Source organism: Pithys albifrons, chromosome 1, assembly GCF_047495875.1.
Source record: "Pithys albifrons albifrons isolate INPA30051 chromosome 1, PitAlb_v1, whole genome shotgun sequence".
NCBI lineage: Eukaryota > Metazoa > Chordata > Aves > Passeriformes > Thamnophilidae > Pithys > Pithys albifrons.
In genome coordinates, this window is record NC_092458.1 from 76667653 (window position 1) to 76695535 (window position 27883).

Here is a 27883-nt window from a genome sequence, read left to right on the forward strand (position 1 = left end):
TCAGAAACAAAGAGCAGCGCGGCCCCACCGCTCCCCATCTCTCCCATGGGAGAAGATGCGGCGGCTGGGCTGACAGGGCTCTCGCCCGGGAGGTGCTGGAGCCAGGGAATGCCCCAGGGAGGAGGAGGGCACGGGGAGGCACGGGGAGGCACGGGGAGGCACGGGGAGGCACGGGGAGGCACGGGGAGGCACGGGGAGGCACGGGGAGGGCTGGGCGGGAAGCCCAGCACACCTGGATGAGCCGCACGGAGGCACCGCCTGCTGCCAGGGATGCTCCCCGGGAAGGCTGTTTTCCGGGAGGGCGGCTCTCCGCGCGGCCCAGAGGCGCCCGATCCCGTGCCCCGGGCCGGGAATGCCCCGGGCGGGAATGCCCCTGGAGCGCTGTCCTCCCGCCCCGAGCCCGCTCCGCTCCGCCGCGCCCGCCCCGCCGAGCCCTTTGTCCGCCGCGGGCCGGGACGGCGCTGCCGGGGTTACCGATGGAGACCTCCTGAGCGAAGGCAAGGGAGATGAGGAGCAGCGGCAGCCCCACGGCGATGCAGGTGACGATCTTGTCCAGCGCCAGCTCCAGCCGCAGCCCTTTGTAGCGCGTCTCCGGCGGCTCCTTCAGCAGGAAGTCGGAGAAGACGTACTCGGTGGCGATGTGTGCGATGGCCATGGCGGGCACGGCGCGGCCGGGCTCGGCTCCGCTCGGCTCGACTCGGCACAGCACAGCCCGGCCCGGCCCGGCACGCCGCGGCTGGACTGGGCTGGGCTGGGCTGGGATCGCTCGGCTCCGCCCGGCACGGCATAGCTCGGTCCCGCCCCCGCAGGGCGGTACCGCCCGGCCGTGGCGGGGAGGGAGCGGCGTGCCCGGGCGGATAGGCATCCCTGCATGGCGGGAGGTGCAGGCGTTCAGCCTACTGGGGAGCTGGGCTGTGCCGGGCGCCCAGGGGTGGCCCCGGAGTCACAGAGTAGCAGAATATTTGGGGTTGGAAGGGGCCTTAAAGACCATCTAGTTCCAACCCCCTGCTGTGGGCAAGGACACCTCCCTCTAGGCCAGGTTGTTCAGAGGTCTCTCCAGCCTGGCCTTGAACATTTCCAGGAATGGGGCATCCACAGCTTCTCTGGGCGACCTGTGCCAGTGCCTCACCACCCTCACAGCAAAGAATTTTTTTCCTAATAGATAATCTAAACCTGCCCTTTTTCACTTTAAAGCCATTACCCCCTTGTCCTATCACTGGATATCCTTGTAAAATCGCTTTCCCTCTTTGTTTATAAGCCACATTGAGGTACTAGGTGGCCATAGTGAGGTCCCCAGAGCCTTCTCTTCTCTGGGCTGAACAATTCCAACTCTCAGTCTGTCTTCTAGAAGAGGTGCTCCAGCCCTTGCTCAGATCATCTTTGTGGCCTCGTCTGGATGTGCTCTAATGTGTCTATGTCCTTCTTATTTTGGGGACCCCAGAGCTGGATGCAGCACTCTAGGTGGGGTCTCATGAGAGCAGAGTAGAGAGGTTGTGTCACCTGTCTTGCCCTGCTGGCCACTCTGCTTCTGATGCTGCTCAGAATGCACTTGACTTTCCTGGGCTGCAAGTACACACTGTGGGGTCAAGCCCAGCTTTTCATGCATGACAACCTCCAGTGAGAGGACTCAGTGAGGGCTGCTCTCAATGAGGTCTCCTCCCAGTCTGTACTCATGTCTGTGACTGTGTCGAATCAGGTGCAGTATTTGAATGGAGACTTCTTGTGTCACAGTTTGTGCCCAATGGCTCAGGTGGTCTCACAAGGCACTGTCAAGAAGAACCCAGCTCCCATGCTAGGAGCTTGCTATGCTCCTATCGACCGTTGCACATGCTGTGAAGATCCACTGAGCCACTTGCTCCAGGCTGATGAGCCCCAGCTGTCTCAGAACACACCTCCCCATCCCAGTCTGACAGAAACTCCAAGCTCCTAACCTACCACCATGTGCTGTGTTTTTTTCCCCACCCCAACTGCTTTATCACCACTTCTCAAGTCACTTTTTGAGGGAGTCGGTGAGGTGCCTTCACCTTTATTAACCCTTAATTAATTTCCCCCTTTATTTTTCCTATAGGTTTCAGGACCTCTGTAAACTTGGAGTATCTTCTGTCCTCTCAGCCCAGGAGTCACAGAGGTGGCTGTCTGCCCCATGCAGAGCTACCTCCAGTGCTGTGCTTTCATGCAATGCTTCCCCAGCTCATTGCTGCTGCCAAAAAGGACAAACTGTTCCCTTCTCCACTCAACTCTCCCTTTATAAAATTGCTATCCTATCTGCTTTCAATTTTCCTTTCTATTTTTTCCAAGTCATAATCCAAGGAAATCATTCCTCATATGGAAACTGTTCTACAACACTGATTCCCTTTCTTACTCTTTCTCTGCTGGTCTTGTGCTGCTGTGTCCTCTGCTGGATGGGGCCAAGGGATTTGACTCATGCTGCATTCAGAATGCAGATACCTCAGACATTTATATAATGGTACTATGTAGTTTTCTGGTCTGCTCTGTTCTTAATTCTTGATTCCTGGTGTTGAATTGCCCTTCAGTCCACTGGACTGAAGCACTGGAAGTAATGTTGCCATTAAACTATTACAAATAAGATCCCATTTCTGATGCGCTTAGACAGTGTGATGCACATAAGGCTAGGATTGCTTTTCTCCACAAGTACTACTCTAAATGTGTCAGTACTAGATTTTGTCCTTTTTTTACTCATTTTTTCATGCTAGATATACTTAAGACTGTCCCCCAAGTTTGCCACTCTTTTTCACAATAAAAACAGAAAATAGTGAAGAGCAAGGGTCCTTGTAGCACTCCATGAGTGACTTTCAACATGAAATCTGACCACTTTGCACTGTTCTTTAACCAGTTAATTAACCTCCATGTACTCTTCATCTCATCCCATATTGATTTCATTTCCTTAGGAAACTGTAAATGAAGACCTTCTCAAACATCTTATGGAAATGTAAGCAGGTTATATTCATCCAAGTTTCCTATCTATGCACTGAGTCCTTCAAAAACTTTCCCAAGGCATGATTTTCTTTGAAAAAAAAAAAAAGTTTAAATTCTTCCATGTGCTGTTTTGTTCCTTTGTCCACTTTTCTGGGTTTTTTTTGGTTAGTGGTTTTTGTTTTGGGGTGTGGTGTTTTTTTCTTTGTTTGTTTCTGAGAATGTTTCTGCCAGTTCACACTGAGTGGCTGTCAGAGCTGCCTATTCCTCTGGGAAGTTTTTGAAGGTTGATATTGCATTTTTCACCTTCCAAGATTTCAGTTGTAGGACAGTTCCCAACTGCTACCCCAGTTCATAATCCAGATTTTTCATACTTGAGGGCCTGCAGCAATCTATGGAGAATGTGCCTGCTCTGATGACTTGATCTTTTGTTCATTTTGTCCCTTAACTCTGTTTTCTGCTGGTGCTTCAGACCAACAGAGATGCTGTCCTTCAACACAGGTGTCAGGGCACAGCTGGCACAGGGCTACCTGCACCAGGCAGGCAATGGTAAACTCAGTGCTTTACACTTTCATTGATGCTTCATGATCTCTGTGCCAGGCTGTGTCACCTGGTCCAGCAGCGGTGACATCCTGGGGCCCTTTGGAAGCTTCATTCTGGTTTCACAGCCACCATCCAGCTGAGAACTGTGCCAGGAGGTTCATACAAATAACTGGATTTTTTATTATCGTTGTAATTACTTTTGGTGCCTAGTTTCTTCAGTAATAAGATATTTATGACTCTGTTTCTAAAACATCAGGCACATTAGCTACCCTAGAAGGGAAGTACCAAATAATTTCCTTTCTTAACAGCACATGTTTAAGTGAAAGGCTTTAATTTTGTATGTAAACAGAGAGCAAATGTTCTGCACAGACAGTCAGTCTTTTTGCACAGAACTGGAGACCCAATTTTACTTCTTACAAAACAGGAAGATGAAAGGGTTTAGAGCATCTCTTTTTGCCAGCTCAATTGAAAGATTTTGAGAAGGAGTTTGTGTTTGTTGCTATGATATAAATTTTACTTTGGCTCAGTCCTGCAGTTCTACCTCACATCTGTGCTCTTAAATGAGTGAGGAAAACAAAGAATTAAGACATAACTTAGAAACATCCAAGAAACTTCAACATGTTGGTTGACTGGACATCAGTGCAGGACACTGCATTACTCTACAGTAAGAGAGAAGTGCAGTTAAGTCTCCTACATTTGACATACTTCAAAATACATAAGTGAAAATAATAAAATAATAAAATTTTAAAAATATCCCAGCAACCCGAATTTACATTCAAAAAAATTTTGGATAAACAGGTTCATGAAGGTGTTTGTTCTGGAGTTCCTCTGCAAGACCTATAGCTGACATGAGCAGGCAAGAATGAGCATTATCTAACTAAAAATGAGCTATAAACATTCAAGTATCACTAAATATGGCCTGATTCTGCCTGTCTTCCTTGCAGAGCACCAAGAACAGCCTCCTGATTGCTTCTTTACACGTAGGGAGCGGGGTGCTGCTTACTGCAAAGAAGAGGTACAGAATCAGGACCAAAACAAGCAGCAATTACAAAGTCAACTAACTTTCTTGGAAGTTGCTCGGGACTAGATTTTCGAAGAGATTAATAAAAGCTGTTAGTTAGAAACTAACAGCAGGGGCACTGCTGAACCCATCAGGTGCTAAAATATATTTGTACATCCCTAAATGCCTTAAAAAATCTCATTTTAAAAAAATTTCCTCACTTAACAGGGGGAAAAAAGAAGGAAGAATTGCCTAAATGTTGGTGAATTCATTGAGCCAGACTTTGGGAAACTGCAGGGACTTTAATATTAACTCCTGCTCCTTCAGAAGCAAACAACTTAAAACAGTCCCTGGTGGTGTTTTTTCCTAGCGTGAACCCCGTGTTTCTGCACAGAGCACATGGATGCCATGCCACTTGCTCCTTAGTCCTGTGGAAATCCTGTAGCCGATGTGGATGCCAAGAGGTGTGCTGCTCTGCTCAGCTGCCAGGCTGGATCTCAAGCAAAGCTCAGATGAACTCCAGAGGAGCGGAAATGGTGGTGAAATGGGTGGTATGTGGCTCTCAGGGCCGAGCCCTACAGCTCATGTTCACTCTTGTGAGCGCTGGCTGAGGGGGTAGGACTATCAGCAAATGCCTTGCTCCAGTTTCATAAGCAACAGGTCACCTGGCAGTATTAGGTTAATGGTTGGACTCAATGATCTTAGAAGTATTTTCCAACCCTAATGATTTTATAATTCTATGTTGTGAAATCCAGTGCAGCCCTGTGAATGATATTAAAAGCGGGGATTTACAAGGAATCTGCCAGAAGTGCACTTTTGTCATGCAGAGCCATGTAATGGATCCTGTTTCCTTGGTGGGTGATGAGGCAGAAGAAGATTAACGCTGTTGACAGCAGGACAAGTCCAATGGAAAAAATTGCTCCAAGTATCAGGCTGGTTTCTCCAGGACTCAAAGTTTTGCCAAAATAATTGTCCCCTTTGCTGTCATAATCTGATAAAAGAGAAAGTGATAAGGAGAAATCCATGCATGAATCTGAAGAGTTTTATATGATGTTTAAAATAATCCTTACCCTCTGCAATAGTTCTATTTGTTGCAGTTGTATTGAATGTTCTAGTTGTGAGTCCTCCTTCTGAAGGAGCTTCCCACTCTGTGCAGAAAGCAAAAAAGCATAGTTAAGTTGAAAGCCTTAATAAATAATCTTTTCTCTTTTGAAAAAAGTAGTGCTGATTTTATTTCATTATTTCTACCTTGTTGATCTGAATAGAAATCATGATTAGATCAGCACAACTGTTGCTCTGAGCAGCTCCATGGGCAACATCCACCTTCTCTGTAGGCATGTCACTTTGTTATTTACTGTAGTGATAGGACAAGGTCTAACTGTTTTAAACTGAAAGAGGGTACATCTAGATTTGACATGAGAAATAATTTTTTTATGATGAGGTGATGAGGGTGGTGAGGTTACAGATTGCCCAGAGAAGTTGTGGATGCCCCATCCCTGGCAGTGTTCAAGGCCTGGTGAAAGGTCTTCCTGCCTATGGCAGAGGCATTTGAACTAGGTGATCTTTAAGGCCCTTTCCAACTCAAACAATTCCATGATTCAGTTCTGTATTTGCTCATTCTTTTGACATTTCACAGCCCATGGAATACGTGTTGTAAAATAAATTCATTTTGTTCACAGAAGGAGAATTTTGGCTGCATTTGGCCATAACAGTTTTAATCCTGTTGCTACATGGTTACAGATGTGAGATGTGCCTGCTGGTGCTGTTGCAAGCCCTGCAGAGGAGTGTGGACAGCACAGTGGGAACCCAGGCAGGACATGCCGGATCCAGATGTTTAGTGAAGTTATATGATGTAGAGAGGCTCACAAAGTACCTTTGGCTTCACTCTCATGTGGTGAAAGGGACCAGCACCACTCAAAAGGTTTGCCAACTTTTCCCTTAGTCAAGGGATCATGTTTCTTCAGCAAGATGAACAATCAATTTCTGGATATCTTTTACCTCATCTGGTCTCTGCCTCTGCAGGGAGGAGCTCAAACAGCTCTGCGAGTCAGCCATGGTCGCAGGGAGGAACCAGCATCACACCACACTCTGTGGCAAAATGGCTGAAACTCAGCTTTGCAGATGTTTTCTGCAGCACCTGCAGATGACTAATGGTTCATAGATTGCCACTGTCTCAGAAGGGGACTTGACAACTGTTTTTAAGGTGAGAGTGCAGCAAAGATTCTTGTCTTTGCCACGTTATGGGGATGTTTGTCCTGTCCCTAGACGGTGCTGACTGGCCATGGCAGTAATGTACAGGTGCTTCCCACCAGTGCAGGGTGCAGTGGTGACGTTATCTCTCTGCTTTTCCTCCCTGCCTTCCATCCAATTGTTCTGCAATACCATCTCTGAGTCCCAGGATGTTTCTGATACTGCACCTGATTTGTTGATGGTGTAGGTTGTCTCCATGCCAGCATGGATGTGATCGGCTACATGGCAGTGCAGAAGCCACGTTCCAGGGTTTTCTGCTACCAGTTCAACTGTCTGGAAAGTCCCAGGAAAAAGGTCATATACATCTCCTCTGTGGTCCTTATCTGTCTGTGGCAAGACAAAACCAGAGAGTTGTCTCAAATACCCCATAGGCACTGAAATATTCCAGTTAAACTTCCAACTCCTCAAGACAGATCAAATGGGTTTGGTACAGTTCTAGTGAGCCTCATCCGGGGAAACTGCAGTCTTTGGATAACTCTCATTTAATCCATTAAGTAACAACAGGAGAATCCTCCTGATGAATACAACTACTGGATGACCACAAGAGTTTCTTTGAAAGACAAATTTTTTAGGTACTTTTGCTGTGACAAAGTGTCACAGTATAAAAGCACACTCTAAGCAGGCATAACTCTCTCTAATTTCATCCCCATATTTTCCCTTATAACCATGGGTAAACATGTATTTTAACCCACCTAAACAATGTCCTCTAACAGTGGCCTGTATTCATTTTCATAAAAGGCTCAGAGTTACAGAAGCTTTACAAGGATCTGATTCATTTTCTATTTCCTTCACATGCAAAACTCCCACCAACCTTAGCGTCAGCCCAGAGCTCTGTGCCCAAGCTACAAAACCAGGCTGGAACTTGTATTGTTTTGTTTTGTTTTCAGAATTTTCCCATCATACTATAAAGATTTTGCTTTGATTTATTTTACCAACCTTGAAGATGAAGGTCTGTGCATGGAAATGAACTGTATGAATATCCACTTCGTTGCCCATTCCTATCAAATACCAGTTTGTCCTATCACCTTCATTCATTGTTAGACCCAAGAGACTGTTATAAATCTTCCCATTGATTGCTGGAAGAATGACAAAATAGGGATGATTAATAACTGGCTGTGGTATGGGTCATGATAACGTCCACTACAGACTTTTGGGGAAGAAGGGATTCCAAGGCAGAGAAGGGACAGACACGTGTGATCAGGGCAAGGCCTCTCCATAGTGACCCACTGCCATTACAGAGAGACAGTCATGCTTTTGCTTCAGTTTCCAAATCATGTAAGTATACATTAGCAAACATTTTTCTGTATTGAAAGGCATCAAAATGTTTTTTTACTGATTGAGATTGAACTCCTGGACAAACAGGATTTATGCTGAGAAGCTACATGGAAAAAGAGGGAGTAGAATTGTTGCCCAAAACAAGACCAGGGCTGTTCATGTCCCCATCTAGCCTGTTCTGCCTGATTCCTAGGCTGGTTGCTACTGCAGCCACAGTTCCAAAATATCATCCTTATGCTCCTACAGAACAAGCCTGCAAGGAATAAGGCTCCCAATTTGCAAGAGAAGTCTGGCATGCCAGCCTCTTCCCAAGTGTATAGGACTAAACTATCTTGTTAGAAAAATATCTTGTTTGGGCCTCATGAAGTCTTTTTGTTTCCAGCATTAAAGTTTATGAAGTTGTCAGGTGGTTAGGTAAGTGCGAGCTAAGTCTAAAGCTTTCCTAAAAGGGCTGTGAAAAATAAACCTTTGTCTTCTTGGGTGCAGCCACCGAGTCCTACATACCGTGCTTGCTGTTGCCTTCTACAAAGTTCTCAGTAGAATTAAAATCATCAGGATTCTTATGAAGATATGTTTCAATATTTTCTTTCAAATACCAGGATTCATTTTCATCAAACACCATAAACAGAAGAGTAAATTCACGATCAATGTCTTTCCTTAGACCTCTTTCATCTAGAGTTCCTTTTCTGCAAACTACAAGAGGCCCAATCAGACCGCTGTGTGTGTCCTGAAATAAAATAAATATATGGATTACAGATTCTCAGTTCATCTAGTTATGAAATAGACAGATGTTAATTAAAAATTAAATTCCTTTTTAAAAAAGGAAAAAAAATCAGTACTCTGATTAAAATTTCTTTCTCTCTATGTCTCTGTGTTAGTTTACCAAAGCAATGCCCTCCAGTGGTCCCTTCCAACCTTACCCAATCTGTGATTCTGTGACCTTGTGTAATGTTTTGCCTTTTCCCAGAATCCCTTCAACTATTTTTTAAGGAGGAAATCACATTACCGTGGTGTATCCCTTGGGATTTCTGTAGATTAAATTACCCAGGCATGTGCAACTGTTATCAAAGACAAAATGTCTCGCTCTGTAAACGGTTCTTCCAGCCTGTGGTCCTCTCCCAGATGAGAGGCAGAATCCTTTCAGAAACATTATGCAAGTCAGGATGCTTCAGCCAAAGCAATGTAAGCTTTAATGGCCCTTTTTTTGGTTACCTTTACAAAATTTGCTGTTGAATAATAAACCCAAGTGATACAGTTTGGATCTGTTTTGCCAGGACCGGATCGTTCTGGGACATTCCACCTGTAGGTATTTATTTCTCCTGAAACAGATAGAACAATTTTACCACGAGCAGCTGGGTAGTAGAGACTTTGAATAGTATGTAACTCAGATCTGTTATCCTCCTCATTAAAAAATTATCTGCATCAAAGCTAGCTGTGGAAGCATGCAGCAATGTGAGAAGAATATGATTCTGCTTTCCTGGAGGTCAGTGAGATTCCAGTGGTGTAAATGAAGGCATATTGCCCTGGAAAAGTTCTGCAAACAATACTGACAACAGTGGCATCTTACAGAGGGACGCTTACAGACAGGACTCCTCATCCTTCTCTTTGGCAAAACTTGTGGCAGTTCAGTGATCTTGCCTACTGACGTTGGGAGCCAAGCTCCAGAAAATGTTTCTTTGACTTTTTCAATTGAAAAGGCCCAAAAGGCGTGTCCCTTGCCGCTGGGATTCTGCAGAGGGTGCTTCAGCAGTGTGTCAGCTGGGAGTGCCAAGGAGTGTTGAGTATGTACCAACCTGCCAACTGGGAGCAGCAGGGGGCTCCTTTCCTTTTCCAGATAAGCCCCTGATCCTCAGCAATTACCGGAACCTCTGTCCCTTCCCCAAAGTCATCACCTCTGCCACATCCTCCCAGAAATTCCCTGACCTCTGATTTAAAAAAAAAAAAAAAAAAAAGGTGTCTCTGAACTGTCATACTATCTGAGGTGGGTCTTGTGTAAGTATTGCAAAATCATTTAATCTTACAGGACAAGCACTTTCTGTTCATTACAGCGTGGGTTAACACACCTCAGCAGAGATCAGAAAGGCTTTCAAGACTCAGCACGACACTAAAAGGACAGAGTATGTCATCTACTTGTATCTAACCTACATGTGATGCCTTTTTTTAGAGGGTATGATGTGAGAAGGGAGGCAGGTCATGGTCTCCCACCACTTCACTCTTTTTACTCCCCACTTCAGGATGTTTGAAGACTGTAGATGGAAAAAATTTCCATTCTGCTTAAAACTCGAGACATTTCACAAGGCATTGAAGACCCATCTTTGAAGCAAAAATAAAGTGTAATCCTTGAAAGGACTGATAAACCTGAGGAAGATGGATGTTTTCTCCCTTTTTGCTGGTGAGTAAATGGCGAAATGGCCAGGGAGAGGACAATGCTGTGGTAGCTGAGAGCTGTTTTGGCTTAGGCTCCTATGAATCTGCTCTCTGCATCTATTTACCATGCCCACCCTCCCAGTCTGTTTGAGAGCTGGAAGTGCTCTCAACAGCACAATTTATCACTATATAAATCTGTCTGATGACTGAATTAGGAGAATTATAGGGCATCTGGCAAGCTTGGGGTGAACAGTCCAGTCTAGCCTAGGAAGAGAAACAGCAACGATTTCTAGATGATGGTGATGGGGGCTGAAGTGCCCGGGAATTATTCTTGTTTTGAGGGATTTGTTTTCTGTGCTGTTTCTTCCAAAATCCTGACGAAGAGCCTGTCCTTAGATCTTGCTGAAGAATCCTTTTGGCTTACTCTCATAGGCTCCTTCCCTCATCTAACTCATCCCAAGCCTGCTCCCATGTGGACACAGGAGACATGACAATAGTGTTCCCAGTGTTACGCCTCAACTGTCAGCACCAACATCATAGAGCAAACAACATAAAAAAGGAATCATATAAACCAAATGTATTTTTTTCTCCCTAGGTATTAACCAATACCCAGCAACACAGATGTTGGCTTATATTTGGCCATTAGTTTCTGTGTGGTTGTACTGTGATTGTACTGTACTGACACCTGCTTAGAGGAAAGAAATTTCAGCTTGCAAAGAAGTTTATTACATCAGAATTTCTTTTCATTCAGTTTCACACTGAAGCTCACAAATACTGTAAAAAAAATTGCATGGGAGTTGGAAAGCAAAGGTAGGTACATTTTTGATTGACTATAGAACTTTGGTTTGAGTTTAATTTCCTACTAGAATGTAAAACCCAACAAAAAAGTTGAAGTTCAAAAAGTTCAGTGGGAATTTTTCTATATAAAAAATTTCAGTGTTGTGAGAACTATTTTTCACTATTTTCCTCTCTAGCAACTGAAGCATATTTGGTACACTTTTTCAATAATTTTTAATTCATATGACAGCTGCTTTTATTAATAAAATACTATTCATATTTTGTATTTTATGCATCAGCTCTGAATGCAGATACCAATTCTCTGTAGCTTAATAGAGAAGCAGAGTAAATATTGCCATCTGCAACTCTACCACTGAGTTTGAAATGTTTTAACACATTTTTAGAGTGTCGGTCTGGAGCCAAACACAGCACTGTCTTATACTTCTCTTGCCTTGATTATGGTCCTGCTTCTGCTTTTTTTTGGATGTTGTCCAGGGATAGTACACTCCTGTTTCTATCCCTGATAGGAACGGAGGTTCAGTCTCTGCCCAAACATGCTCACTTGATCAAGAACTTACATGTATAACAACTCAGAATAATAGCTGAGGAAGCACTGAGTGTGTTATTCCTGGGTCAACATATAGGTATGTGCAAGCTTGAAAAAGGATTATCATTCATGTGTTAAAATGCTTTATATACAGCCTTTGTAGTTCAAAGAGGGGAAATTAAAAAAAACAAACCAAAAACAAAAGGTACCTTACCAGGGAGGGTAATTGGTGTCTCCGGCTGTTCTTCACAACCCACTTCTTCTATACCATGTGCACTTATTGAGTAAGGCCTGCTGGCTTTGTTCTTAAATACGATCAGTACAGACTCACCAACCTCAGCATGGAGTAAGGGCCCTGAATTCAAGAAGGAGATGCTGGTGATTGATGCTGCTTTTCTGATTTCAATAAACTTTCTATAGGTTGGACTAGGAGTGAAGCCAAGGTCTTTCTGAAAAACCTTGGACTTTTCTATTTATTCATCAAAGCCATCAGAATTGGTTTGTTATTTCAGCTGATGGAAAGTTCCATATATACAAATAATCTCTTTTTAATTTGATCAGTGAAGAGTGTTGTTCACTCTTGAGCAGTTTTTTCAACAGCTTGTTTTTAAGGAAAATCTTTGTGGGTGGTTTTTTATTTTATTTTTTTTAATTTTATTTCTTAAGCTGGTAACTGCCTTTTTTTAAACTATGTGTTTTATTTTTGTACTGCAAAAATAAAAAAAACGGAAACATCAAATATGTTCCCAGAGAGTGTTGTCCCCAGGGAATGGCATGAAGCTGTGTCAGGGGAGATTTAGGTTCGATATTAGGAAAAGGTTCTTCACCTAGAGGGTGATTGGACACTGGAACAGGGTCCCCAGGGAAGCGGTCACAGCACCAGGCCTAACAAGAAAGTTGTTTGGACAATGCTCACAGGCACATGGTGTGATTCTTGGGGCTGACCTGTGCCAGAACCAGAACCTGGACTTCAGTGATCTTCTGACTCAGGATATTCTATGATTCTGTGACTGCTTTATGACCAGTTGTTGCCCACTTCTCTCCCCATAAAAAACACAGCTGATGGTTATTTTATGACATGTAATATTATGTCTTGCCCAGTTGCAGACACAAATCCAGCCCCTTTATGTTGTCTTAATCTGCCTACAAGAGTCTATGTTGCAAGCTCTAAAGCTAAGGTGAATCCTGGAACTGCCATTTTATCATCCTACCTGTTAGTACTCCTTAGGAAATTCTTTATTTATGTTCAAGAATGAATTGCTTCATTTGAAAAGCATTTTTACACTCAGCAATTATATAAACTGTTTGTAAAATCACTGATAACCTGGAATAGGCATCAGTGTTCCTTGTTTTCCATCTTAATAAAGCTGGAAAAGCTCTAAGAAATCCTCTCACTGACCAGGCGTGGTCTGTGAGACATGAGAGTTACTTGCCCAGAATTTCCAAGTGTTCCTCCTCTTCTGTCCTCACTTTGCGATGTGTGAAGTTGCCATTTGTATACTCCCTGTAAACCACCTTCTTGTATTTTGAACCAATCAGATCTTCTGCTTGGCTCAGAAAAACATGCCCATAGCTGCAAAATAAAAAGGCAATAAAAGCACTAAACCTCACATATCTAAAAGCTAGTATCTATTGTGTTATTCACAATTGATAAGAACATACAGCTTGATCCAACACAATGATTGATGTGAAGCCCTTGAGTGCTGCAAGACATTTTAAATATCGAATAATAAGAGTGATAATCCTCACTAGATGTACATCCTCTTCAAACTGGTAAAGCTGCGGATAAGTTGCACTCACCACAAACTTTCCTGAGTTCCTTCACCAGAGCTACCAGAGCAGAGGCAAAGTTCAGGATAGGAGTGGGTTCAACCACTCTCTCTAGCGGCTCTCCAATGAAAGATACTGCCTGTCCCTGAAAACCTGAATCCTCTTATCACAAAGGCTGCTTTCACTACCTTGTCAGCCACAGGAAAATGATAATCAAAGCTCGACCTTCAAAAGCAAATGCCATCATCTGAGATAAGAGGGAGCTGCTTTACTATGCCCTCTTGCTGCTGTGTACTGTGCAGGGCTGGCTGCTTTCTCAGCATGACTGTAAAGTCACAACTGTATTTTCCCTTCTGCACCTGGAAGAGGATGCTTTTTATGTGCCCTCCAGGTTTACTTGGTCACCCACATTTTATTGCTGCTTCCATGGGATCCAAGAGGGCTGACTCGCCAGCAGAGGACACTCGCCATCCACTGTGTGGCAGAGCATTCACCCTCTTCTGAGGGTAGCTCTGTCTCCTCACAGCTCATCTTCAAGGTGCCCCTGGCAGGGGAGTTGCAGAGTTGGCTCACAATGTACTAAATAAAAGCAAAAAAATGCCCCAGGGATACTGCCTACTGTAGTAATGGACTGTATTTGCAACAGTAGTCTTTCACAGTACTGGTGTTAATATTTTCTTTAAACTCACTTTATCACCTGTGACTCTGTGTATATTTTTTACAGACTTTTCTTTCTCTTTATGGGGATCAGTTTCACAGATGCTTTTTTAAAGCTTATTTTTGAAATATGTTCCTTGTTCCTTTTCACTTTCACTAAAGTGTCCTCAGGGAACAATCTATGCAATATGATCTGAAATATGAAGTTTCTGCACACGTTTTTGATTTCTTAGCAAAGTGCAGTATAGATAGGATTCACTTGCAGGATTCACTATATTCTGACCTTTTCAGGGGAGACAGGTGGTACCACACTGCAGAGAAGCAGGCTCAGCACCTCCCTCATGCATCTGCACTGCCTACAGGGACTCATGTCTGGGACCAGTAGCTGCGTTTCTCCTATACGAAAACCCGAGCACTGGAATGGGGAGGCTGAGAAGAGTGAGGGAGAGGAGAGTGTTGGGGAGCACCACTGTAAGGTTGAGCCAGGGCTGAAACACACACAATGGATTTAGGGACTTGGAAGCCTTTTTGAGTTCAACAGTATTACTAGACACACTGAGATGAAAACATTTGAAAGTGGTGTCTATGAACTAGTCTAGTCTGAGATGAAGTGACTTTATAAATGTGTTTTCTCTTATTTTGTACAGCAAAGAGTTCCTCCTAAAAAGTACAAGGCTGGCTTCATAAAATGATGCTTCAAAATTTCCCCTTCACTCTGAGTGTGTCTCATGCCTACAAGTGTTTTTTTGCTTTGTGTACCTTTCCTCATAGCTGCTGATGTTGTAGATTTTCGGTGCCGAGCTCTTATTTGAGGCATAGTCCCACTCAACTTCCTCGGCAGCAATGTAGTAGAGCCTCATGGCTCCGTACTGCTGCTGGGCTTGGGTGGCATTGCGGCAGCTGCTGACCTCGTACAAATGTTTCATCCCACCCACAAAGTGATCAAAAGTCCTGCAAACCACTTTGAATGTGCCTGGAAAGAAATGAACAGGAGATTTAAGCAGTTAAAAAAAATTAAAAGCAGCTTGGCAAATTAAGCCCTGTGAACATCTTTATCTGTCCTCAGACAAAATCTGTGATACTGTATAGAAAATCAAACAAAGGGATGTTTATGTAGAATCACAGAATGTTTTATGTTGGAAAAGATCTCCAAGATCATCAGCCAACCATTAAGCCAGCTCTACTAAGTCCACCACTCTATCATGTTCCTAAGCACCACATCTACAGTCCCTTAAGTACCTCCAGAGATGGTAACTCCACCACCTGCCTGGGCAACGAGTTTCAGTGTTTCAGTGTTTCAGTGTTCCACAGTGCTTGACAACCCCTTCTGTGAAGAAAGTTTTCCTAATATCTAATGTAAACCTTCCCTGACAATACTTGAGGCTGTTTCCTCTTGTGGTATTCCTTGTTCCTTGGGAGAAAAGACCAACTCCCACTTGGCTTCCATCTTCCTCAGGTAGTTGTAGAGACCGAGAAGATCCCCCTGAACCTGCTTTTCTGCAGATTAAACACCCCCAGCTCCCTCAGCCACTCCTTGTCAGACTTGTGCTCCAGACCCTTCCCCAGCTCCACTGCCCTTCTCTGGACAAGGTCCAGCATATCAGTGTCTTTCTTAGAGTGAGAGGCCCAAAACTGAACACAGGTTTGAAGTTGTGCCTCACTAGGGCCGAGTACAGAGGGACAATCACTGCCCTGGTCCTGCGGCCACACTATTGCTGATACAAGTCAGGATGCCACTGGCCTTCTTGGCCACCTGGGCACACTGCTGGCTCATGTTCAGCCACTGTCCATCAACACCCCTGGTTCCTTTTCTGCCAAGAAATTTTCCAGGCATTCTTCCCCCAGCCTGTGGCCCTGTGACCCAGAGGCAGGACCTGACAGGACCTGGTCTTGTTTTGCTCCATACAAACCACTAGCCTGCTCCATCTTTGCTCAAAAGACACCATAAATTACTCCTAAAAATTTGAGTTTGATTAGCTTGGCCAAGGAAACTCTGAAAAGCAATTGGTTAGATGTCTGGCAGCAGGAACAAGATTGCCAGTGAGCCTTCAACAATGCTGCCCATGCTGCAGACATACCCCCAAGGAACACAAGACGACGTGGGAGGAAGCATTAATTGCACTACTCAGTAAAGGCATGGAGAGACATGGGTATTTCAGAGATGCTGTGTCCTCATCCTTGAGCACAGAGCTACTGTACCAGCCTTTGGTGCAAGAAACTCCCCACTCAGACCCTGCAGTTGTTCTGTGTAATCAGGCTAATGGAGGTCTCTTTGCAGTACAGATACAGCCCCACTGTACAAGAATGCCTGCTTATAACCATTTCTTGATATGCCCCTTTATGGTGTTAAAACAATTAACTTAAACTGCAGCTTTCTGACCCTTCATATTCCCTTCACAGAAGGCCAAGCCACCATGGGCTTTTTTTTTTTTAAGTTCTGATGGTCAAAGACTGTAGTGATAGTGGGAGCATCTTTTGGCATGTCCATGGGCAGATTTTAATATTTATCCTCTCTTTCTCTCCTTCCCACTTACTCAAGCAGAATCTGACCACTATGTTATCCTACACAACTCCACCTGCTAGCACTCTGTGAAGGAGGAAAGCATTTTCACAGCTGGTCTGCATGTGAGTCAATGATGGAACCAAAATTAGAAGCATAGCTCTGTTCTGACTGGGTCTCAGTCCATTCCTTGTGCTGCTTGGGCAAAAATGATGTAAAAGGTAAAATAACATGCAGTTAACAAAAATTCACATACATTGGTGATTGTAAAGATCTGATAATTCATTCAGTTTCCCTTATTGCCAGTAGAAGGTTAGCTGGAAAAAATTAATAATCTCATAGATTAGTTGTTTTGTGTGAATTCTGCAGTTTCATGACAGATTATGGAAGTGTTTGGGATATGCATATGAAAAGTACCTTTTGTCTCATTTTGACACTTGCACCAGAGGTCTAACCTGGCATATATGCAACACCAACATACATTTCTCTCAGGTGCCCTGGCCAAGGATGGCCCTTGGCATAGTCTTGCACAACTCTGATGACTCTGTTTATTTGAATGGAGTTGCACCAATGTAAAGCAAAGTAACGTTTCAGTCTTTGTTATGAAACTTATTTGCTAAGTCTCCCACAAACAATTCACCCCCTCTTAGTTTGAAGTATGAATCACTGGATTACTCATGCAAATTAAAAGTATGTTTAATGTGTATGCTTCTGAAGAAACTCCTTAAGACTGACTAATATTGATAAGCTACTGTTGAAGTCCTAAAATACATGAAACAATGCTGACTATCCACATAGCAGTGAGTTTGGTCTTCTAAAAATGCCTGTTTTGAGAGCATCCTCTTAGCTATCTCTCTGCCTGCTGCTCTGCCTGTCCCAAAGTCATTAAAACCTCCACTCTTTGGTGCACATCCATATTTGATTTATAGCACCTTCCCAGAAAAATAACCAACCCTGAATTCTCAGCTACACCAGGTCCCTGCAGGCTCCATGCTTTCAGGCTCCTTGTGCAGAGCAGAGCATCTTGCTGACTGTTATTCTGACTGAGTGGTCTCTAAGTCCCACACCACCAATATCAGTTCATGAACATACCCACACGGTCTGGCTGCATCAGTGCTGTCCCCGACAAATGAGGAAACAAGGCCAGCCCGTCCCTTGTTGTCCCTCTCAGGTCAATGGTGTTTCCTTGAAATTGAACCCCATGCATGTCGTAGTGACTGCCCAGCCCAATGAGGTGCCAGGAGACCTTGTCATTCTTGCACATGGTCAGGCCTGGCAGATTACCATACAAGTAGCCATTGACAGCTGGAGGAGAAGGAAAGATCCTGGTTAGCAGCAGATCCACAGAAACGTATCACAAAGCCTCCTGTCACCTTCCCGGCAAGGGACTCGTGAATCAGCAAGTCACATCATTAATTAAAGGAGCATTTTGTGAAGAAAAGGTAACATTGGAGGACACCAAAGCTATATCTAAGTGCCATTCCTATAAACTCTGAACTTCTACCTTTTTGCTTTTAGCCTGTAAAATCTCATAAAGCCTTTTGCAGTAATGCAGCACTCCTCTTCTGTGCTTTTCAATGTACCTCCCAGACAGCACTTAAGTGTATAAATTAGGTACCTCCTTTCAGCCTGGAGAATGTATAACAAGGTCATTAAGGCTATGGAGAGAGTCACAAAGAGTCTTTGTTATGAATTCTGTTCTGATGGAGGCTTTTTATGTGATTTCAACCTTTGACTTCCAGTTTTACTTCTTAAATATATCTGTTTCCTTTAGAAGGGTGTTATGTGGCTAATCCCACTAACCCTCAAATGTTCTCTGTAATCAGTGTGTGAAGGATGCAATAAAGGAACAAAACTTTAGTATGAGATCCATCTCCTAACAGAAGAATAAAATAGATGGGTCCAGAAAGCCCTAGGGTTCTCTGACAATAGTCTCAGTTCTCTTCAGAAAACTAAACCAAAGACAGGTTATGCAATTTGCTCAAGTCTGTCATGTCAGGGTTACCTTGGAGGAGATCTGTGCTGAAGTAAATACTTATCTCCAGAAGTGATATTTTAAAATATTTTTAGCTACTCTCCTAGTCTTTGCCTCTCCGCTCCAAGAGGTGGTCACTGCCCAAGTGGGAGATGGCAGAGCAGAGCAGGTGGACCTTTATTGTCTGAGTCAGTGCCAAGACCAGCAGCAAAATTTAATAGTGCAAATTGGCTTCTTCTGCAGTTGATGCCTGTCTCTGGTATTATGTCTTTCTATAGACTCAAGTATTGTACCTAAAAGCTGCTCTCTATTCCTTTTCTCCAGGTATAGTTGGTAGGTGGATGCATTCATTGCTATTACTGCTGGGGTTTCAACATGTGCTCCAGGGGCATCAGGAGCTGGCTGTAAGTTGACTGACACCTTTCCGCCTCACTCTCCAGTGCACTGCAGTCAACTATGAATGATGATAAAACCTGTGAACGCATCTTAATATGACTGAAAGGTATCATTCACAGATACTAGGTATTTCATACCGTGCATTTTGTTGGACTCCTTGAAATCAGGATCATTTTCATCTACTTTTGAAGGGTCTCCAGTAAATGCTTCAATATTCTTGTTCAAATACCAGCTGTCATTCTCATCAAAGATTGAAAAGAGGAGGTAAAATTCTCTATCTATTCCTTTCTGTAGCCAAGAAAGAAGCCAAGACATTAAAAAAGTCTGTTCAATAAGAATGAATACTTTTCTTTTAACAAAGCTTTCTTTCCCCAAAAATCTGAAGCTGCCTTCTTACTAAATCTGTGTAGAGACAGGGATTGACTCTCTTCCTTCATCCAAAAGGATAAATAGATTGTCAATTACTGGGGATGAAAAAAGGCATTCATTGCACGAAAAAGATAGAAAAACTAGAGACGACTCAGGATATGATGGAATGATAGTTTCACCTTCTTAACATTCCCCTTAGGTCAACTTTTACCTTGAGGACTGACCTTTGCTTCATCTCTGCAAACCAAACTGGGAACTGGGCAAATTGCCCATATGGAAACCCACCGGTGCACCCCCCTGCTGTCAGGGACAAGCAGATGTTCATGTTTGGCACCTGTGTCCTGTCGTGATTCAGTGTGTTCTTCCGACAGACCAGCAAAGGCCCCACGAGACCAGAGTTGGTGTCCTTGACAGCATCAGTGGCTGAGTAGTACAGATAGGTCAGGCATGGGGGGTCACTCTCTGCTGGACCTCCATTTTCAGGGACCCTCCACTTGTATGTGAAGGTTTCACCTGGCTTAACATGGGCTCCTGGCTTCAGATAGCCTGCAGAGAGAAAATTGAGGTGCACCAAGATTACAGGAAGGTTTTGGCTTCCTGACTACAGTCAGACAGAGCTGCTGATTTCTGTGGAGAAGCTCGCCCTTTCAACCACTGCTCCAGCACCATCCTATTGTCTGGGCAGTTATGCCATGGGGACATCTCACCCGAGCCCTGTGCCATGGGGACAACCAAGCCCATGCCATGCAGAACAAGTTTAGCTGCTTCACCCAGACACCTTCTGACACTGCCTTGGATTATCTGAATTCAGTCAGACAAGACATGCAGACCTCATTCAGGTGCTTAAATGGCTTCCTCTAATATTTGCAGCTTACCTGCCCTATCATGAGATTTATCTGTGGCACAAATTCAGACTCTGGCTTTTCATTAAGCATCAGCAAAGCAATTACATTACTGAGTGGAGCGGTAGCTGTCGCTCTTTAGCAATTCTAAACAAATCAGTTCCTGGTAATTGTTTCTTTTTGATTTTGAAACAATGCACAGGAGCCTTTGTCAGCATCTCCAAGGAGCGGCAGATATTACTTTTTTTGGAGGCTACTTTTAAAGGATTTGGGCCATTGTCTGGTGCCATGCAGAGGCTGGATGTAGCATCCCTCGTGTAATTTACTCACTGTAAAAGAGTGTTTACATTCACTGAGAGAATTTAAAAAAAGGACTTGAAAGTCAGAGAAAGGGGTCAGCCCCACACCCTTTGCAGAAAAAAAGTGCTAAGTAACCTTTCTGGTCTTTGCTATGAGGAAGATCAAATCAGAGATTTGGGTTAATGCTTAAGCAACCATTGTCTGGATTTTCTAAGTAGAGTCAGATGAGTCAGGCAGGAGCAGACTGCACTCATCTAATACCCTCTCTAATACTGCAAGAGAATCCTCTTAAAAAATTAAACACAAGTGAAAATAGCAGTATATGTTTGAAGACATACTATTTGCTGCAAATTGCAATACAGAGTACTGCTTAAACAGTATCTTATACTACTGGACTCATTCTACAACTGTGTGTAATAAGGAAAACATTGATTTGGAGTCAAAACCCCTCTGAGACTGGACATGTGTCTAATGGAACATGGAAAGGTATTTCCTGAAACCACAATTGAAAAAAACATGTCTCCAAATATCTGTAGATGTCTGCAGTATGTTTATGTACAGCATTTTCACATGAATAAGTTGCACTCAAACAACACACAGCCTTTGAAAAACCATTTACCTTCAGTGTAAACCTACAGCCCCTGTGGGACTTCTACATGTACATGTACATGTATTGGAAATCAAAGACACAAGGGTTAAAAGGAGATAAAAACGGACAGAAAGATTATTGATGCAATGCTGAAGGGCACTGTTACCAGCAAGCATTAAATGAAAGCACAACAGGACTGCAAGCAAAGGGAAGCTGCACTTCCACTGGGGGACTGCCTTAGACAAGCGTGGCATTGGGATCTCTGTAGATAACTTCAAGGCTGAGTTCAAGCCAGTTGTTTTTTCATGATTTGCCTGCTGGTAAAGTTGTTGAGTTGCAAGGTCAGCAACTAGAGAAACAATTTAATAAAGCCTTTTGCATTGATTTTAATTGTATGATGAGTTTTACATGTTGACCTAGTTCTCTTAGCACAGTTTTCAAAGGAGAGATTATGTCCCATGAGTTTCTTTTTGATGTATTGTAGTGGAAAGAAAGCAATTTATACAATAAGAAAACTACCCCTCTTCAGTGCTGCAAATGCAGCAAAAACTTTTTCAGAGACCACAGCTTTATCTCTATGCTATGGATGGGATTCAGCTCACCTTAACTGAGCCGCCTCAGACTTAGTCCCAAATACAAACTCTAAACTTCTGTAGTTGATGGAGACAGAATCACATCTCCAGAGTGAACTACTGTCTTCTAAAACAAGTGTTCACAGTAAATTCACCCTCTGAAGAATTTGTTTCTTGTCACTGACTGTAAAAAGTGCCTATCAATTAAACATTACATTAAACATTTAATAGTTAAACTTAGGGGTTAAAGACTCTGTCCTTACACAAAAATGAGAAGAAGGCTTTTGCAAAAGCTTCATTTCAGTGTTTATGTATTAATGAGAATTAATAAGGATTATCACTGCTTCACATTCCAGGGCAATCAGATAGAAATTGCCTTTGACACTGGCTATCCTGACAGTAAAGCAAGGGCAATGCCTGTGCTGGATTAGAGAACTGAAAGTGAAGCAGCCCAGATCACATGGATAGCTGTATCTAGGGACTCAGCAGGGCTGTCATGCCAGATCCTAAGATTCATAATGTCCAGAGAATGTCCACAGGAGATCGACAGATTGCAATGGAACAGTATTAGATTAGAACTAGTATGAATTGGATTGTGCTTGTAAATTTTTATTCAACATGGACCTCAGCTAGTTTTAGACATCTTGTCTGGAACACATTCAAGGGGAAGAACACATTCACAGACTACAGAGTCTCAGGGATTGTGACATGTATGGTAGACACAAATTAGTGAAGTCATCCTTCTGTGCCTTAGCAACCACAAAAAGGGCAAACCTGCAGAGCAGCAGCAGATTTTTAGACTCAGGTATTCTGGATGAGACGATACAGTAGCACAGTCAAAACTTACCATCTAAGTAGGGAGCACCTTCCGACAGCTTGCTGAAGCTTACGCCATGGGCCATAATGCTGTAGCTTCTTCTGGCTTTGTTGGCAAAAGTAACTAGCACCGTGTCTCCCACTTCAGCTTTTATGACAGGGCCTTAAAAAAGAGTGAGGGAAGCTGTTAGAAGAACTCCTCTCTAACATATTTCCACCAAAACAAGAGGGGACTGCATGCACCAAATTCCCCTCTGGGTCCAAGTGATTCTGCATTCAAATCTGATGTAATGACAAGAGGGGAAATTATTCACTGTACCAAGTATTCCTAGGTGCTTCATGTCCTTTGACCAAGTCTTCTTACTGAATGTTGCGTCAGTGTATTCCACATAGCGAACTTTCCAGTACTGCCCTCCTATTCTGTCAGTCCCTTGTGTGAAATATGTTGCAGATTCACTGTGGAATTAGCAAATTGGACTAGTTAAATAATTGGAGGTTCAGGTGGAACCCTTCATTTCAGATAAAGTTATTACTCCAGACACAGGAGACACGACCCCCCAAGTTACTAGTTTGCATACACTTTTCTAGCAGACTAAGAGAGAAATTACTGGTTTGAATTAGTTAACAAATGAGCATTCACTGTGCATTGGACTTTTATGTTTAACCCCAGTTTACTTAGGGAGACATCTGTATCAAAATACCTTAGGGCAAGAACTGTGCACAATGTGTCTCTAACCCTTTTTAGCTTTTCTGGGAGATATTGCAATGTAGTTTGTCTTCATCAGTAATAACAACAAGGAAAATTCTACCATTATGGCACCTCTGAAATGCAGTTATTATAAGTGTGAAACCTGCCGGAGGAGTCTTGGCAAAGGGTTATTAACTCTGTTGAACTTGATGTGCCTCACTGGGGCTCACTTTCTGCATGGACAATAAAGCAAGATAAGCGCTTTCAGAAGGCAACTCCAAGCATCACAGTTAAGAATCTGACTTTCTGACAAGGCCATGTAAATCCATTCTTCCCTGCCCCTTTCAATTAAAATTAATAACAGTGCAGGATCTAGCCCTAGTGAATCACTGGGGAAGTCTCACACAGACTGCTGAAATAAAAGCACACAGGAGAGGATGGGGAATCTCACCTGCCAGTGGCATTCAAACCCTGCCCAGTGAATTTATCATAACCATCAGGTCCATAATTCCAGAGCACTTCTTCAGCAGCAATATAGTATCTTCTCATGTGACTGATTGGTGAAGGGTGAGACAGGTTTTTTTGACAGATCTGAACATCATATAGTGCCTCCATGCCACCTGGGAGGAGAAAGAGTCTGGAGATAGTCCTATACCAGCTGCAGAGACAGCAGTCTCATGAATACAAAAGCACATTCAAAACTCTTTGGAAGCTATGTGGGTTGGAAATAATTACTACAGTAAATTTCTGGTTTAAAAGACTTTGCCTACAGTGGGTCAGATGTCAGCATCCTTCTTTTGCAAGGTGGAGATTTATGCCATGACTGAAATCCACTGACATCAATGACACTCTTTTGGCTTATTTACTCAATTTCTTAGTTTGTTTAAGGATGGTAGAATGATTTTGGGCATCAGAGTGCCTCCAGAAGTCTGCAAAATAGCATCATCTCCCCTTGGATTTCATTGAAATAGAGACTGCTTATTTGCACTAAAGGGATTTGTTGTTTGCCAGAATCAAGTCTGTTTTGCCTGATGCAAATCCCACTGAAATCAACATACAAGCTCTCAGAAGTAAAAAATTCTCCCAAGTCATCTCTACTGTGATAATTATACATTGCCCACTGCTATGAGACCTAGTTTATATGTGCTTTTGTGGTCTCGCACCACACAAATATCACAACGTCACCATCAAATTCCTTCAACTGGCATAATTTTTTTATGTGTAAGTACTTATCTACAACAAAAAGTGGTGATGAAGACTCCTCTTGTTGCTCATAAAAATCTCCAGTTTACATAGAAAGCAGGGCTGGGTCTAGCAAGCCTTCCTCGTATGGGTTACACAGCCAACTCATTCATACTAGCTAAATATTTGACCCAACATGTATGACAAGACTAAACTCATATTCATGATGTTTATTTGATGAATTAGTTCAAAAGTGTTTCAAAGTCACAAAAAAGTGTCAAATCCTGTTTTCCATGGAAACATCTCTCAGTTTTCTTTTCCAAACATAACAGAGGCTGGAACTTCTGAAAGGATGAGGGACAAGTATAGCTGCATACCTCGTAAGTGCTCATTGACCTGACACGTTATCAGCCACCTCCCAGGGCTCCCAGGAGTCATCTCCGCTGTGATGAATGTTGCTGGGAACAGACCGATGACATCTGCTCTCTGGTCTCTGCTAGTGAACGTGTGGCCGTAGAAATAAGCAGCATGAATATCTATCTCGCTTCCCATGCCAAACAAGTGCCAGGACATCGAAGTGTCAGCACACATCTCCAAGCCGGGGAGATTGCCATAAATATAACCATTAATAGCTAAAAACAAAAGTATGAGACTTTATGAGATGTGAAAGAAAAGTGCCAAGTGCCTTTGATCCCATTTTTAAGGGTGATCTTTTCCTAGCCCAGGAAAGAAACTGCCTGAATATCCACACTGAATAAGGTCTTTACAGGTTCCTTCATGAAGAGTAAGAGTTCGAACACAGAGCTTACAGCTCTGGATGACCAAATGCCTCAAATTCTCTGTCTGAGTCTGTGAAAAACTTCCTGGGCAAAGGCTAAGTCATCACCAAAAAGGTCTGATAATGAAGTTAACTTGTTCTGCAGCTATTTAGCATGGCTGAAATCTATTTGCTTTTATTCTGAGTCATAAATATACAATTATATGCCATGCTTAAGCAATTCAGATTTGAAAATTATGATATCAGTCCAATCACTCTAGTCAGCTCTCTCTTCCTCAACTTCCATGTCTGAAAATATATCAGGGTGCTAGAAGGGTGAGACTCATATTTTTCAAAATGTTTTACCTCCTGGGCTTCCTGGAACAAAAAAAATACATAGAAATATCTGGAATTAACTTCTTACACAAAATATGCAAATGTCACAATGTACTATTGCCCAGTGGATCTCTGAAGGGCAGGATTGGTTGTACCAGCCAGTCCACCATCTGCAAGCCCTTCGAGAACCTTTTCAATACACATATGTCTAAGTGTTCTGCAACTTTCTTTTCTCTTCTCACAGCTGTACAAACAAATGGTTTAAATCTCTTGCCTAAAATAAAATGCTAAACAAATGGCAGAGCTGGGCACGAAAGCCAAATCTCCTTTCTGCAAGACACTGTGTCATGCTTTATTTAGGGAGAGGTTTTTATCTACACAATACTTAAACATTCTGACTCATCGCTTGCTGACACATATAAAGGAGAGACATTACAGGGGACAGAAAGTCCTATTGAAGTGAAAAGAGCCTGGTCACTACTGTAGGTGACCATTTGCTTGAGTCCTTCTCACCATGCATTCGGTTGCTGGTCTGGAAACCTTCATCCTCTTTATCAACAGTGTCTGGTTCTAAGCAGAAGGTGTTTATATTCTCATCGAGGTACCAGCTGAAATTTTCATCTACAATGCTAAACATCAGGGCAAAAGCATTAGCAGCACCAGTCCCTTCTATTGTGGTCTCATCTGCAGTTCCTAAATTGCAAACGAAAAGGAAAGTGATAAAAAAAGCCTTGGAGAGGATTGAATTTAAAAGTGATGATTTCCTTGGAGCACTCAAGGAAATACAGTGCTCTGTCTATGATCTACAGAGCAGGATGAATCTCACCTAATTTTGTTCTTCTAAGACATCTTGACCTCCCTCCAACAGACTTTGAACAGATGAGTGCCTCCAGAAGGCAGTTTATCTTGTCTAAGTCAAGATGGTATTTCTGTATCACTTTGATTTGGCGTAAGCACAAGTACCTGCCAGAATCTGTTGTCCTATTTTCCCGCTCTTTGGCCCACTGCACAAAACTCTGCCCTTTAGTCAGTGATTGTTAGTATCTGTGTGCCTGTACAGTAAGCCAGGTTGTGGGCCTGATCTAGACAGAAACCTGTGACTTTTTTTGACCAGGAATTAAGGAGTAGTGAGTTTCTGCAACAATTTCTGTAGCCTTGCAACAACTGCTGAACCCCACCCCCAAAACAGCCATCTAAATGTGGCTCACTCTCCATGGACAAACAAGGAATCCTCAACAGTTATCTAGGAATAGATACTTCAACTTTAAAAGGCTGAAGGCAGGATGACCAGAATCTATTCCAGCTAAATTCAGTATCATTATCCAAGTGATCATTTGGGGAACAACCTGAGACTATAGGAGTGGCAATACCAAGGAGTCTATTATTATCATCCATTGGCAGGTGTAGACTTCACGTAATCATTGTCTGTCTCTGAACCCATGAAAACCTTTCCTTCCCCTGCCTTCTATGGCAGAGAGCTCAGAGCCTTGCTGTCTGTCTTGTGTCCATCACCGCTGTATGGAAAACTAAAGCAGTGGCATTATGTAGATATCTACCTTGATGAATTCAAGACCAAACATGCATTTAACCCTGGCCTTTCAGGATAGGATTTTTTGAACATGCTGTCTCCTGGCTTCATGTATTTTTGTGTAGCTATCAGCTCAATTTCACATATTCAGGCAGTTCTGAAGATTTCAAAGCCTCTTCAAGAGAATATAAGCCTGAGACATTTTAATTGTGTGAATTAAGCTGGAGACCAGGCCTGTCCTTTCCACTTTGAAGTATTTCTCTTCTTCATATGTAAAACCTGCTTCACTTAGATGTTCTATATATAAAATGAAGGCTGATTTGGTGCTATGGGAGCTGCTGAAAAGAGGTGGGAGAGTTACACATGCTCAGGGGCAGAGGTGGCAATGGCTCAAAGAGGGGTGGTACGTGATGGCTCCAGCACAACATTAGCAGGCTATAACATACACTGAACAGGCTGTTCAGTGCACATCTCCATATGGTTGTGATGTACAACTTGTGAGCAAAAACAAATACATGATCTGTATGGGGAAATAATGACAAGCACTGGGCTTCCCAGTATGTAAACACCATTGCCAAAGTTGCTTGCCCAGCCCTAATTTCATTTCCTGACTAATAAGTCCTTTGTTCTTCCTGAAATGACCCCAATTTGGGAACATTTATATTTGGTCTCAGCCACAACAGGATGGTCACAGAGCATGCTGCAGCCCCTCCACCAGCTGAGGCAAATCTCTCGTGAAGCCCAAGGGGAGGAGGAATGGGGTTGTCCCAGAGCTACAATACCTACCCTGGGATGCTGCTGGAATGACCCATCTATTCCTTGCCCCTTTTTATGGGCTATGTAGGGATAGATTCTAGACCATCATGTTTATACCTGTAAGCAAAAATGACTGTTAAGATGCCAAGCTTGGCAG

The 27883-nt window shown here is 43.1% G+C and overlaps 2 protein-coding genes across 5 annotated transcripts in view; both read right to left on the reverse strand.

The window, feature by feature from the left end:
* The window catches only part of PANX1 (pannexin 1), a 37334-nt gene extending 36579 nt beyond the window's left edge, over positions 1-755 (reverse strand). For both annotated transcript variants that reach the window (XR_011697863.1, XM_071555650.1), the window contains exon 1: positions 475-755. Coding sequence is in view for 1 of the 2 variants with exons in the window: in XM_071555650.1 (XP_071411751.1) it covers positions 475-655 (181 nt within the window). In the remaining variant the exon portion in view is untranslated. The remainder of the gene's footprint in view (positions 1-474) is intronic.
* A 2092-nt stretch (positions 756-2847) lies between these two features.
* Positions 2848-27883, reverse strand: part of HEPHL1 (hephaestin like 1) — a 35180-nt gene continuing 10144 nt past the window's right edge. For 2 of the 3 annotated variants that reach the window (XM_071555621.1, XM_071555630.1), the window contains 17 exons: positions 25956-26135; positions 24727-24981; positions 23619-23787; positions 22799-22935; positions 22511-22642; positions 19695-19906; positions 19129-19279; positions 17713-17925; positions 14880-15093; positions 13127-13266; positions 11908-12048; positions 9215-9321; positions 8507-8729; positions 7664-7803; positions 6895-7054; positions 5548-5625; positions 2848-5468 (listed from right to left, as the gene is read on the reverse strand). In XM_071555621.1, the coding sequence (XP_071411722.1) occupies positions 5266-5468; positions 5548-5625; positions 6895-7054; positions 7664-7803; positions 8507-8729; positions 9215-9321; positions 11908-12048; positions 13127-13266; positions 14880-15093; positions 17713-17925; positions 19129-19279; positions 19695-19906; positions 22511-22642; positions 22799-22935; positions 23619-23787; positions 24727-24981; positions 25956-26135 (2855 nt within the window). In that variant the 3' untranslated portion in view covers positions 2848-5265. Of the gene's footprint in view, positions 5469-5547; positions 5626-6894; positions 7055-7663; positions 7804-8506; positions 8730-9214; positions 9322-11907; positions 12049-13126; positions 13267-14879; positions 15094-17712; positions 17926-19128; positions 19280-19694; positions 19907-22510; positions 22643-22798; positions 22936-23618; positions 23788-24726; positions 24982-25955; positions 26136-27756; positions 27837-27883 lie in introns of those variants that run through there. The other variant, XM_071555638.1, reaches the window with a different exon arrangement.